Below are 13,634 nucleotides of genomic sequence, written 5' to 3'. Positions count from 1 at the left end.
AGAAAAGTGTAAAAGCAAGATTTTTTTTGTTTTTTTGTTTTTTTCAGAGATAGCAGAGTTTAAAAAGTATCAACAATCAGTCAATGTTTTCCACAGGAGGTTAAAGTCAAGGTTGGCATTTTCCATACAGGGGTTCCACTGGGTTTGGGGTGCTGAGGTCCTTTTAAGAGGGAAGAGAGTATTACAATAGGATAGAGAGGACCTTAATAACAAAGCGGAGAGAGAAAAAGTAGACGCAATGTTAAAATAATGACACTGGTTTCAACCAGGGGCACAAAGTACAGTGGAAATGCTGGTTAGTGGTGTACACTGGATGGTTTTAGGGGGGTTCTGGGTGCTTTTGTGTGTTAAGCTTAGTGGGGGTGGTTTTGTTTCTTCCTGTATAGGGCTCCTACCTTGGTGTTGATTTTGTTTGTGGGGTGGTGGTGCATTGCATTTATCTTTGTCGTGGATAACTTTGAGGACTACACTCCAGTTTAACATGGCCCTGCGGCTGATTTTAGCAAGACTCCATTCTATTAAGTAAAATTATGATGGCATTCAGGAACCCATGTAGCAGCAGCAGTGCACCCAGAATCTGAATTGATTATTGGTGCCATCCCGTGGGTGTTGGTAGTAGTATTTCTACTTTCTAGTGATTTTTTCCCTGGTTAATTAATTTGGTTAGAAATTTTGTGCTTTGGCTGCTTAGTTAATTTGGGCATTTGTAGACAATCAAGAAGAGGAAGCATTAAGTAAACATTATATGCTTGTGTCTTTCGGCTTTTCCCGGTTAGGGGTCGCCACAGCGGAACTTCGGTCCGCTAATGATTGGCAGTTGATTTTTACTTACCGGCTTGCCAGGCCTGATGCACAACCTTCAACAAAGGTACGCCCATTCATGCATGTCTCTACACAGAAGACGCTCTAGCTGAGAATCGAACCGGACAGCATCTTACTGTGTGGCGACAACGCTACCGCAGCACTACCACCACAGTTAATAAGTAAACATTATATACAAAGTTATATACAAAGGAAAAAAAGTAATACAATATAATACAAGTTACACCTATTTCAGTTTAAGCAGGGAGTATTATGACTGTACAGTAATAAGAAACAATTAGATTTCTTTAGCAGGTTACCAGTTTGTAATGAAGGTTAAGTTAATGAGTTGTGTAGTGTTATTGGGTGGTAATATTTTTTTTTTCCTCTCTTAATTCTATCTGCAAGTACCTTGTCCCCCCAGTTACTTAAAGACTGATGGCGTCAGTTAACACAAGAGGTACAGGGTCTTTTTGTAGAGTTAGAGGCAGCCCAGATGAAAGCCTAGCTGTCTGTTGAGAGAAAACCATTAAAAGTGATGGAAAATAAGTCCATGTCAAGGTCCAACCCTCCAAGGAAATTAGAAAAGATGTTCCAGTCATTAGAGAAAACAACTGTTTTAAGGGATGGCACGATTGTCTCCAAAAATTATACCAGAAGTGGGGAGTCAGAAATTAATGTTGCGACAGGAGGTTGTCAGTGGAGAAATACAATGACTATTCAGGTGACAGTGCTTAACAGCTTTGGAGAGTACTTTTAGTGCCATGCCTGCACTGCCTAATAGTCTCCCATTGAGACCCCCCATATGAACCAGACAGCCAGAAGCTGCCTTTCCTGTTCCGGAGAGGGACTCCTGTCATCCAACCTTGACCTCAACATGACTCAATTTGTCACCCTTGGTCCTTACCAACCCCCTTCTGCTAATACAATTCTGGGTTTTCAAATTAATTCCCATAGCCCAAATCCATAGAGGGGATTACATCGACCTATCAATCTAGTGGATACTGAAATTATTCATTGTATAATCTAAATTACTGGAAGCGTCTTTTTACTTAAAAGCTGCAGGATTCTTTTAGGTCAGTGTTTTCTCTTTACCTTTTCTGTTTGCTTTTCTTTCAGGTTCTCTAAATTTCTTCTTTACTGGCATACTGTGTACTTACTAGCCAATTACTGAATTTTACACAAACTTACTAGTTCTTATTTCTCAGTTTCTTCTTTTCACACTGCGACAGCTGAAATTCAGTGTGCAGCCATCAGAAAAGCCAACAGACCAGTACTGCTTTGATACAGGCATCTGCCATAGACGCATAAGAAATTAATCAATGTCTGCTATTTCTGAAGACAGGAAACTTAAAAGGAGTAAGTAAGCTGCAAGGAAATTTGATTTGTTACATTGTTTCAGACTATGAGGAAATGCAATTTGTTCTTGTGTTGCAAGACAACACTCTGAAGATGCACAAGTTCTAATTAAAAAAAAAATTAGAATAAAAATATATTGACATTCATGAACAGATATATTATCTATTGGATTTTGGCCACTAACATGTACTCCTCAGTAGAGAGGAAAATTAATTAAATAGTTACAATGTGTCACTAGAGGGTACAGTACACAAGTCATCTCAGAAAAATACCCCATGTATCTTGAGACCTATTCTCAACACCAACAATCATGAGAGATTGTCTCAATTTGTGGTATGTCAGTCCCTAAAATTATAACAAACTAAAGAATAATATTCACTGAGGTTTAGGGCAGATCTATACATTTTTTACATAACAGTGTAAAAATCTCATTTGAAAAAAATAGTCCAGATTAAATAAATTACCTGTTGTGAATAACTATACGCTGTAACGCCATCCTGAGGTGATGGTCGAGACACTCCTTCCTGAATGGACTGAAAAAACATGTTCAGTTAGTTGCAACAGGTTAAATTTCATTTTGTTAAACAATAAAGAAAAATACAGCTGTGTAAGTTCCATTTACCTGTAACAGTAGATGTCCACGGAATGCACAGCCTTACTGGCATATGGGAAGCAGTGTCCTTCTACCCTCCCTCTGGCAGTCACTGAAAGCTTCAGGCTCCTCCTCTTGCTTGTTTGTGGCTGTGAAAAACCAATCAGCTGCCAGAGAAGGAGAGTCCTTCACAGTCACAGGCAACAATCCTCAGCTGTTCTAGGGCCCAAATGAAAGAGCAGGAGAAAAGAAAAAAAAAAAAAAAAGACTACCGGGACTTTGTTAAATCAGTAGATTTACTATGCTTTTTTTTTTTTTTTTTTTGACATTAGAGCAGAGTAAATAGTCAGAAAGAAGGCATCACAAATGGGTAAAAAAAAAAGAGGGTGTTCATGACATGACGATGATGTCATGAAACTAACTGGAAGTAGGTAGGTAGAGGGGAAGAGATGGGCGGGGTTATGGGAGTTGCTAAGGGTATGGCCTTTGTCCAGTTTTAGCCACAATAAAAGGTGACAATCCTAAACTAAAGGGGATGGTGGTGGGGTGCTGCCAAGTAAGGCAATGTGTTCTGCTAACATTTGCTGTTACAGGTAAGTGGAACTTATGCAAATGTACTATGTTCAACATGCAGACTGCCTTACTGACATATGGGTAGAGTCTGAAAGCTTACACAACATGGAAGGAAGAAGGTTAAGGGACAAGAAGCCCCAAGAGAATGGTTATAGCTAAGCCTGCTCTATATCTTTAATAGATATGCAGTTTATAGTGCTTCACAGAAGCATGGACTAGAAGTATGGATTGAGGACCAAGTTGCTACTTTTGAGTACTACTAGAGTTCATTCCTTCCAAAATGCTAGCGAAGAGGGAAAGGCTACAGTGGAATGTGCCTTTCCCTGCCTGGTTTCACCTCGCTACTGTGGGTGCGACAAAAATCAGCATTACTGGATAACCAGCATGCAATGGTCTCCCTTACCGACAGGCTGGTCTTTTAATTGAACATAGAAGTAAAAACGTCTTGCAGCCTTCCAAAAGAACTTTGTCCAGTCAAGGTAGGTTTCTCAGCTGCCAAAGTGCATCTAAGGTATGAAGTAGCATCAAAATATACTGGTTAAAATCAATTTCTTAAACCACTCAAAGCATTACAGAAGGATTAGTGTGTACCACAACCCTGTATATGTGGAAATCTCTAAATGTTGTCCCACCATGAGAACTGTAGGTCAGAAACTAGCCTTACAGATCTCAAAGCAATAAGCAAAACAGTTTTACAGGGTCTGAACTTAAAATCATCTTGAGCTGCTAGTTCAAACTGTGGCAAGGTCATTTTTTTCTTTGCTTTACAGATAACTGAGATCCCACAAAATGAGAAATTTGCTTGCAAGGGGTTCTTATATTCAATAGTCCCTTCATAAACTGTTTTACTAAAAGAGAAGATGACAACAAAAGGGGAGTTACAGGCAGACATACAGAGAACTACTAAATGTGCCTTAATGGATGTATACTTTAAACCATGTTGAAGATGTTCTTACCAAAATTTCAAGACCAGAGGGAAATTAACCACATTTGACCCCCTTATTTACATTTAGGGCATAGGCAGTACCTAGAAAACTTCATCTATTAATAAAACACAAGATTTTCTAGTAGTAGGATTTCTGGCCTCTAGCCCCGGATATACATCCTCAAAAAGCCAAAGAAAAATGCCTAAACAGAGTCAAGAATGAATCATCCAGGCTGACAACTGAAGTTTCTTTAAATCAGGGTCCACCAGTCATCTCTGAGACTGTGCGAACAGATCCAGATTTTGAAGAAATCTGTGGTAAATACCAAAAAAATGGAAATCAGCACAATGAACTCTGGCATTTCTTACAGATCTTCAGAACTATCTTGAGAATCAGTGGAAATGGTGGAACATGTAGCGTAACATTCTCCTCAAGGGAAATGAGAATGTGTCTGCCCTCTGAACATGGCTGCAAGGATATGGAACAGAACTCAAAAATGTTGGTTTTGGAAGGAGGTGAACAGATCTATTTGAAGCATTCCACACATCTGGACTACATACTGGAACACAAGTGCCTTGAGTTTTCACTAGTATGGGTTTAACAAGAATCTGCAAAGTCTGTCTGCCAAAATGAATGGCTCTGACCGGAAGGAAGATGCCTGAGGAGTCCATGAATATGTAAGCAGCCAGCTCTCCAGGCAATACGTGCCAGCTGGCACAAAGGATAAGACCTTGTACTCCTAAGAATGTCAAGGTACCACACAGTTGAGGGAAGACAAACTACCACAGGGGGACCTGGAGTCCAAAGGTGAAGAAGTTTCAAGGCGTGAGCTTGAACATTTCTGTTTACCACTACGTTTGTCTGAAGAATTGGCAGTATCAGCCACTGGGATTCCAGAGAAGAAAAACATGCCAGGTCTGACAATTTTGGACATATCAAAGTATTTTCCTCATGAAAAGCCAGGCCTGTGGTGACGAGAATCAATGACATATTCTGTCTAATAAACACTTATGGATTCTCTGCAAGGACTGCTTTCCTCCTGGAGGATAAAAAACAACTGTTAAGACGTGACTTTGACTTCAGAAAGAAAGGCCATAATTAACAAGCAGTCAATTAAGCAACCAAGCTAGTTTAGTCTTTATGAAGGTGCCAAACAACTTCTGGAGGTTCAACTTGCTATCTAGCTAGGAGAGGGCCACAACCTACTCTACCAGTTCCAAGCACCTAGAAACATACTCTGCAGGAATTTGCAAGTCTTCCAAGTATAGGAAGAAAAAAAAAATAGCTAGAGTCTGACACTTGGCTACAACCAGGACAAGGTCTTTGGTGAACACTTCTAGTGCAGTGGAAAGCCCAAAGGGCAAACAAACACAGAAGTACAGACCAGACATGACAAACATAAAAAGGAAGGTGTCAACACTGGTCTCTATGACAGCTCTGATTTAAGGATAAGGAAAAACGTGAATGTGATTTCTCAATCTTTCTGAAAAAAGGACCAGTTAAAGTACTTGAGCAACCAGCATTTGCCAGACAAAAGGAGAAAATCAAGTTAGTTATGGAAGTGAGAAGACACTCCCTAGAACAGAGGTGACTGATGTTAGCACTGCTACCTGAAAACCCTGTCAGTGTGGTTCAACAATAATTTGTCAGGAATCAATGAAGGCTGTCTTGCTGAGAGCTAACTATACAGATAAGACATCCAGAAGGTGACTGGAGAAAATGACAGGTGTCGCACACTGGTATATTCATGGAAGAAAAATGGTGGTTATCCTTCTATGGTAAAGAAACTCCTCTTGTGGGCTTGGTGGAAGACTACACCTGCCATTAACCTGAGATACCTTGGTTTAGTTTGGTGAGACTTCCGTTTGATAATTCTTCACACAACCCTGCTTACAGCAAGAAAACTAGGGAAAAACATTTTCAACAGCCTTGCCTCACGTCTGTCATCCCACAGACCTGATTAGTTGAAGAAAAAACACACAATCAAAATCAAATTGTGTATACATAATCTCAGGCATAAACTCATCGGAAAGATTCTAGCTATGATAGCAAACATACCTGTTACATTACTACTGAAACTAATATATTTCTAGGAATGGAAAAAGCTCCTTCTAAATCACTTTCTGAAGCATATTATGACACACATGAAAAAAACAACAAAAGTTTGACAAACATTTTGCTCAGCAAGTTATAAAGCAGAAACTCCTCAACACAAATTTATAAATACACACTTATAGCAAAAAATACTTTAAAGCACTACCATGCTAGACTGAGCCAGCTTGCTTCCTTGAGATGCAAAGCATTTGTCTACTCTATATGAGGGTACTGGCTTTGATTAAGTCAAAGTCTTAACTAGAAGTCATCACTGAAAAAGCAGAAGCAGAGTCCAGAGAATGGGGCTTAAAGGCCAATCAAGGTCAAACATACTCCAATTTTTTTCATGACTGGTGTCAAAAGATCAAAATCCCTACTGAATTCAGGGCTAAACAGACTGATCCCAGATCCATAAACAGATCAAGATTCAACATTTGTCATTACCCAAGTATGCACCCCATAATCAACTGTTCGAAAAATTGTGGAAAAAAAAAGAGACTTTTGTTCAAAAAGAAGCTTGATTTATAAGCCTTTCTCATTTATTTATTTTGATACTCAAACTAGTTGGGAGAATCCCAGGGAGAAAAATCAATACTGTGCCCCAGTTTGGTTCTTCCACACCTTAAGCAGGCAACAGTACAGGCCCAGAGAATGTGATATATCCTCATGTCTCACACAGCTGTGGCACCATACCCCTCCTCAGGTGGAGAACTGGGATAAAAGAAGGTGATCGGTCTTGACAGCCTACCCATGGCTGAGGTAAATTTTTTGATTTATTTGTATTAGTTTTAGGTGCAAAGTCATGGCCTTAAGCTAAATGCAAAAACAATCATACTATTCGGCAAAAACACAACCCTTACTGATTAACACATCAACGGCAACCCCTAAGCACACAACCTATGGTAACAGACCTAGGCACTCAGGTTGATAACCTCACATTCGACCATCATGTAGCGGCAGTGGTCAGAAAAGCCTTTTACTTGGTTCATCTCATAAGTAAAAGGATTGCATCCAGAAAAAAAGGAGGTTTATTACCTCTCTATACTCGTCCCTCATTAAACCAATAATTGAGTACAACGCCCCATTTGGGATATAGCTCTGCAAACATCTGTACCAACTGGAAAGATCACTGAGATACGTCACAAAGAGAATCCATGGCCTCCAACACCTGTCCTATGCAGACAGGCTGAAACCACTATCATTCTACTCGGTATCATACAGATTTGCTCAGGGGTGATTTGTGTCTCGCCTACTAGGCAATCTCGGACTCTGCGCTACTAGAGATGCTCCATATCCATAAATTTAACTCCTCATGCACTACCCACTCAAAAGGCCTGAATCTAATATGCGACATCAACAAAACCTTCTGGAGAGAGAGATTGGTCTCCCAGAGGCTGCCCAGTCTCTGGAATAGACTCCCCACACATGTCAAACAGAGCACCTCACTAACCCTTTTCAAGCGCAACCTTGATGAGTGGGTGGGTAACCACAAATCTGTCCCAGAGGTTCCACCTGTGTCCCTCATTGACGGGGGTAACAGGTGCTGACTGAGGTTTCTTTTTGGGTATAAACTCTTGGCTAGGCTTGTAAGGGCCCAGGGCCATTAGCCTAGTAACCTCCTATGATATAAGGGGTAGAAGGGGAGACACCTTATCAGAATTCAAGTCAGGGGACACATTTCTAACCAGATCAATACTAAATACTGCAGCCCAATATCCAAATGGCAAAGCCCACTGTTCTCCCTCAAAATAGTAAAGTGAAGTCTATTTCTACAGGGTATACATGTCTGAATACTGCACTAAGCAAACTTACAGCAATTTCAGTAATCCAGCAACCAAGCTCAAATACATGTCAAAAGGACCCCCCACAATAAAGTTAAAGCTATAAATGGACTAAAAACAACAGAGACCATATAAAATATCCTTAATAAACATTTCCATCAGTTGTTGCGTCTTTCGGCTTTTCCCAGTTAGGGGTCGCCACAGTGAAACTCTGGTCCGCTAATGATTGGCAGTAGATTTTTACATGCCAAGTTGCCAGCTCTGACGCACAATCTTCAACGAAGGTACGCCCATTCATGCATGTCTCCACACAGAAGACGCTCTAGCTGAGAATGGAACAGGACAACGTCTTACTGTGAGGCGACAACGCTACCGCAGCACCACCACCGCAGTAATGTCCATAAACAAAATGGCTCCAGTATATGTTCCAAAGGACTCCAAATGACACCATTCACTTATATACATGAAAATGTGATTTAGAAAGCTCGATAACATGTTTTCCTGTCAAAATATTCAAAACTAATGCTTTAAATTAACAGAAATACCAGCTGCAATTTACCTCCTATCATGGAAGCACGCAGCAATGATTGAACTTCGATATACCAGCACTAGTACAAAAAGTCCGTCAACTATTCCCCAAATACAAAGACGCACTTAGAAAGGGTTATAAACCCTTGAAAAATTAGTATTCATTTTAATACACACAGTATAATCCTATGCTGTGAACAGAAAATAAAATTGTGCAAAGCTATACTTTTTTTAGAGAAATACACAAACAAACAAGCAAGCTATACAATACTGCAATGATAATAAAAAGGCAGGGGAAGAATAGAATGAAGTGAAGGGTTTCTTATCTGAGCTCACGAGACCACAGCTGCCAGAAGGGGATAGTCTTTTCAGAGATGCTTCTCTTGCAGTGGCACAAGAAAAAAAAAACCTGAGGGCTGTTGTCTATGACTGTGAAGGACTATCCTGCTTTGGCAGCTGATTGGACCATCACAGCCACACAAGAGCAGGGGAAGACCCTAAAGATTTTAGAGACTGACAGATGAGGGGTAGTACACTACTACCCATATGCCAATAAATTCATGTGTTTGTTAATCATCAAATCCCTGCTGAAGCAATTTCCTCATACAAATATCCATAATGACCTCACCACAAACCTGCACCACACTCAACTTAGTCTAATGATCCATTTAGAATGCAAAAATAAAATCTGGTCTCTCTTGGTTACACATTCTATTTGTGTTTCCATGTGTGGATTTTCGTGGTGTAGATTTAGTGGGACTATGTGAGGAGTGTGGTGTGGTGCAAGTGTTTACCTTCTCCTCTTGACTGTCAAGTTTGTGTTCTGCATCTAAATGAATGCATAAGTATATTTTACAGTGTAATAGTTTCCTTTATGTCTCATCATTATAATCTAAGTAGCAAATGTATGTGTGATTGTTAATGTATATTACTTAATGTTTGTTAATGTATATTACTGAATTCCTGTTTAAAATGTTTAATATCTGGGACCATTCTTCTACGCCTCCCCTGAAAAAGGGTTTTATGACTAAACCCAGTAAACTAAAGCAAAACAATACAAATTATCATTAACACAACAGTGGAAAGGGTAGTTTTAATATTTCCCAGCTCTTGGGTCTCTGGTGTAGTTTTTGGTATTGGCTTCTTTAGTGTGGAGTCTGCACATCCTCCACATATGTAGTGCCCTGGTTTTCTACAGCACTCAAGAGATGGGCTACAGGTGCATTATTCCTCTAATTTTCCTTTAGGTATATGTGTAATGGGAGTCTGTGTATGTGCTAAACTGCCTTTTTTACCCTGTGAACACACACTGAAGTGACATCTACATAACTAATATTTTGGGGAGCAGTAAAGAAAGAATAGACAAGTAATTATCTTTCAGATGTAAGGAATAAAATGCATCATAGAACATCTGTACTCAGAGCTTCTAGGGATATGGCAGACTCCACAACCTTGGTTGCATTATAACTGGATTTTAACACAGGCTTAATAGGAGACCTATCTAGAACAAAAACTGGGTCTGCTCAGTAGTGTGCACTGAAGGTTGCTATAGCTTGCAGGGGACTGTAGACCATTTGTTTATTATTCCTTTACATTGTCTCCCTTGCATAGTGCAGACATTTTCAAAGCAGCTCGCTGTAGTTTGTCTAGGGACAGTGTACTGTCCTAGTAGCCACAACTTGGAGTACATTACTGTGATCATTACTGTTGGCTCACTTTCCTCACTGTCAAACATCAGAATTGTATACAGGTGCTATTGTTTGGGAGTAAAGTAGGAAGACATGCTATGTCAATATGTCTGACAACAATGAATTGATGTATTTTACTGTGGCTGTCTGCTCTTTCACTTTCAACCCAGTTTGACAGCAACAGGATATACAGAAAGTGATTTTTGGGATGGAAAAGCATGCTGTCTCTTTATATACAAATACAGAGGTAATTATAACTCCAAGCTCACATAATCCCCTGGTAAAGGGCATATTCCCCTACCCTGAGACTGTTGATTGCAGAGACCTGTCTACTTACTTTCGTGCAGCAGCAATACAGTGTTGTATGCTGCTAGAAGTTCTCAGTTTTTCAGGTTTCTATGTATTTACAACTCAGTGATGTCAGCAGTCAATGTTCTGGTTTGTCGACATTATGGTGTACTGATGTTCTCAAAGGGACTCGAGTATTTATATGTATATCATGTTGTTTATTGCAATCTAGCACCAGAGTACACAGAAGATTACTGTCTTTCCTTTTATGGGGATCGATACTATTTCCAGATATGATTTATGTATCCTAACAACCATTTGTCTTCTCAATTTATTTGGAACTGCTGTTTTCATCAACTGAGACTGCACAGTTCTCATGGTTGGGGAATATGCCCCTTTCCTGGTATTGTGCAGTCTCAGAGTTAGTATATATGATTTGTAGGGGGTGTGGGGGGGCTGACTCAACTGCCAAAAAAAACCCATTATGTACTCACCATAATGTTCCATCTGTATTGTTCATTTTCGTTCTTTCTCAACAAGTGGGTTTGGATCAGACCTTCAGATCCAACTCTGACACTTTTTACAGCTCATGGATACTGAAAGATCTCGAGCTACTCCCTTACCAATAATGCCACAGCCACCTCCCATACCTCAAATCTTGTTTGTCAACCACAATTACATGAGAAACCAATATCTGGAAATCAAAGGCAAGAACACTTGTCTCCTTAACACCTTATAATTCTTCCAGAAGTCATAAATAAAATGGGAGAGGGGTTGGAGGGAGGGAAGTTGATAAAGAATAAAAATGGACAGCAGAGATGGAAAGTTACAGTGAGTACATAACTTCTTTGTCTGATGCTGTCAATTTCCATTCATGCTTCAATAAGTGGAACAAAGACCCCAGCTACCTGAATCGTGGGTGGACTCCAGGGAAGGATATTCCTGAGCACTGTTAAACTGAAGGCTGTTCTTCCCTAGAGACTGGTCCAACATGAACTGAGTAATAAATGTATGAGGATTAGTTTAAGTTGCAGCAGCACAAATATTGACCATGGAAGATCTGGATAAAAATACTAATGAATGAAGTCGCCATGGACCTAGTTGAATGAGTTTTCAAAGGCTTTGGCAAATATAAGCCCAATTTGTTGTAGACAAAGGAAATGCTATCAGTTTGCCACTTGGATAAGTTACTTGAGTAACTGGTTTACTCAATTTTGATTACGAAAATTAGACAAATTTATCTGATTTTATGAACTTTTCCATTCTATGCAGAAAGAAATGTAACTGTTTGTGAATATCCAGTAAGTGTAATCTGTATTCTCCTTTGTTACAGAAATTTGGAAAGGAAGCTAGGAGATTGATAGATTTGATTGATGTTGGATTCTGACACCACCTTAGGAAGGAAAGGCAGGGCTTGGTTCGTAATGATACCTTATTTTTATGAAAAATTAAATATGGAGACTTAGAAGATAAAGCCTGTAGTTCCGAGACAATTCTAGCAGAGGTTATGACTACTAAAAAGTGCTTCCAGGTTAAAAATTGTAGTTCTCACTTTGCTGGTGGTTGAAATGGTGATTGATTCAAAGCTTGTAAAATTAAATTCAAATCTAATGGTAGAATTGGATCTTTAAAAGCAGAACTCAGAAGAAATGTTTTTTTTATAAAGGCCTTGCAAAGTTTTGAAGAAGCTAAGGTGGAAAGTACAGTTGTGTACACTCACCATAAATGTAGATGTTCAAGTGTATTCACTGTTGCAGTCATTGCATTTGGGTTATCTGCTTGCAGTAGCCCTCAGTCGGCCTGATTAACAAAGTCTTGGGTCCTGCATCGTTGCTGTCTCTTCTGCTGTCTTGTCAGGTCGTCAGGGGTATAAAACATGCAGCCGACACCATTACATCACTTTTTCTTGCCCCAGATGTCAGGTGTCCCCCTAATGGGGAGCAATTAAATATATAAAAAAATACAAGGTTATACCTCCAACAAAAAGGAAAATACACCAAAAAGCTTTTAAGCATAGTAAAGTAGAGGTAAAGCCAAAAGAAGTCTGGTTACCCTCCCTCCAGCCCCCTGGACTGCAGCAGTGAACACACTCGTACATTTATGGTAAGTGTACACAACTGTACTATGTTCTTCGTGTTTCACTATTGCAGTCATTACATTTGGGTAGATTCCCAAAGCTAAGGTTAGGAGGAGGAATTTAAATAGCATTAGGACCAGCTATAAGGCCCTGCAAGACTGCAGTGGCAAAGCCAGCTCTGGATTTAGGGAAAATTGGTAAAAGATAATGCTTGGTGGAAGCATGTACATAACTCCAGGTAGCAACTTCTAGGATGTCCCTGGTAGGGACGCCTCTGAGAAAGGCTGCGGAGGTAGATGCAGCCCTGGTAGAGTGGGGTCTGATGCCCTGTGGGATAGGTTTTCCATGGTGCCTATAGCAGAAATGAATGCAATGGCCTATCCATTTAGAAATGGTTTGCTTTGAAATGGCCTTCACCGCTGCCCCTGCAGCAAATGCCATCAGCAGTTGTTCAGATTTCCTTTGAGATTTAGTCCTGTCCAAGTAGAATCTAAGTTGTCTGTGTACATCTAAGGAGTGCAGTATCTGTTCACCTTTGTTCTGTGGATTAGGAAAGAAGGTTGGCAAATGAATGGACTGATTAAGGGCCACACTGGATGCCACCTTGGGCATGAAGGAGGGATTCGTTCGGAGGGACACCCAGTCCGCATGAAAGATAAGGTAGCTCAAAAAACCACAGGAGCCGCAATCTAAATCCTAGGATTTATATTGCGGCTCCCGTGGTTTTTTGAGCTACCTTATTTCCACAGTTTGGTTTTGCTTTTTTGTTTTTCGTTTACCCGCATGAAAGATGATGAAAAGCTCCACTGCCTTAAGGGCCTATAATTCAGATACCCTTCTTACTGAAGTGATTGCTAAAAGAAATGCTGTTTTCCAAGAAAGACATTTTAAATCTGCAGTAGCAGCTGGCTCTAAAGGAGGAAGAGT

General features: G+C 40.0%; 1 protein-coding gene across 1 annotated transcript in view; it reads right to left on the bottom strand.

The window, feature by feature from the left end:
- Positions 1-13,634, bottom strand: part of LOC122789830 (putative bifunctional UDP-N-acetylglucosamine transferase and deubiquitinase ALG13) — a 2,262,889-nt gene that overhangs the window by 959,915 nt on the left and 1,289,340 nt on the right. The window contains exon 9 of the mRNA XM_044057268.1: positions 2,625-2,693. Within this exon, the coding sequence (XP_043913203.1) occupies positions 2,625-2,693 (69 nt within the window). The remainder of the gene's footprint in view (positions 1-2,624; positions 2,694-13,634) is intronic.

This window comes from Protopterus annectens, chromosome 15.part0, assembly GCF_019279795.1.
Source record: "Protopterus annectens isolate FY-2018-M chromosome 15.part0, PAN1.0, whole genome shotgun sequence".
Lineage (NCBI taxonomy): Eukaryota > Metazoa > Chordata > Ceratodontiformes > Protopteridae > Protopterus > Protopterus annectens.
This window is presented reverse-complemented; position numbering and strand designations above follow the sequence as displayed.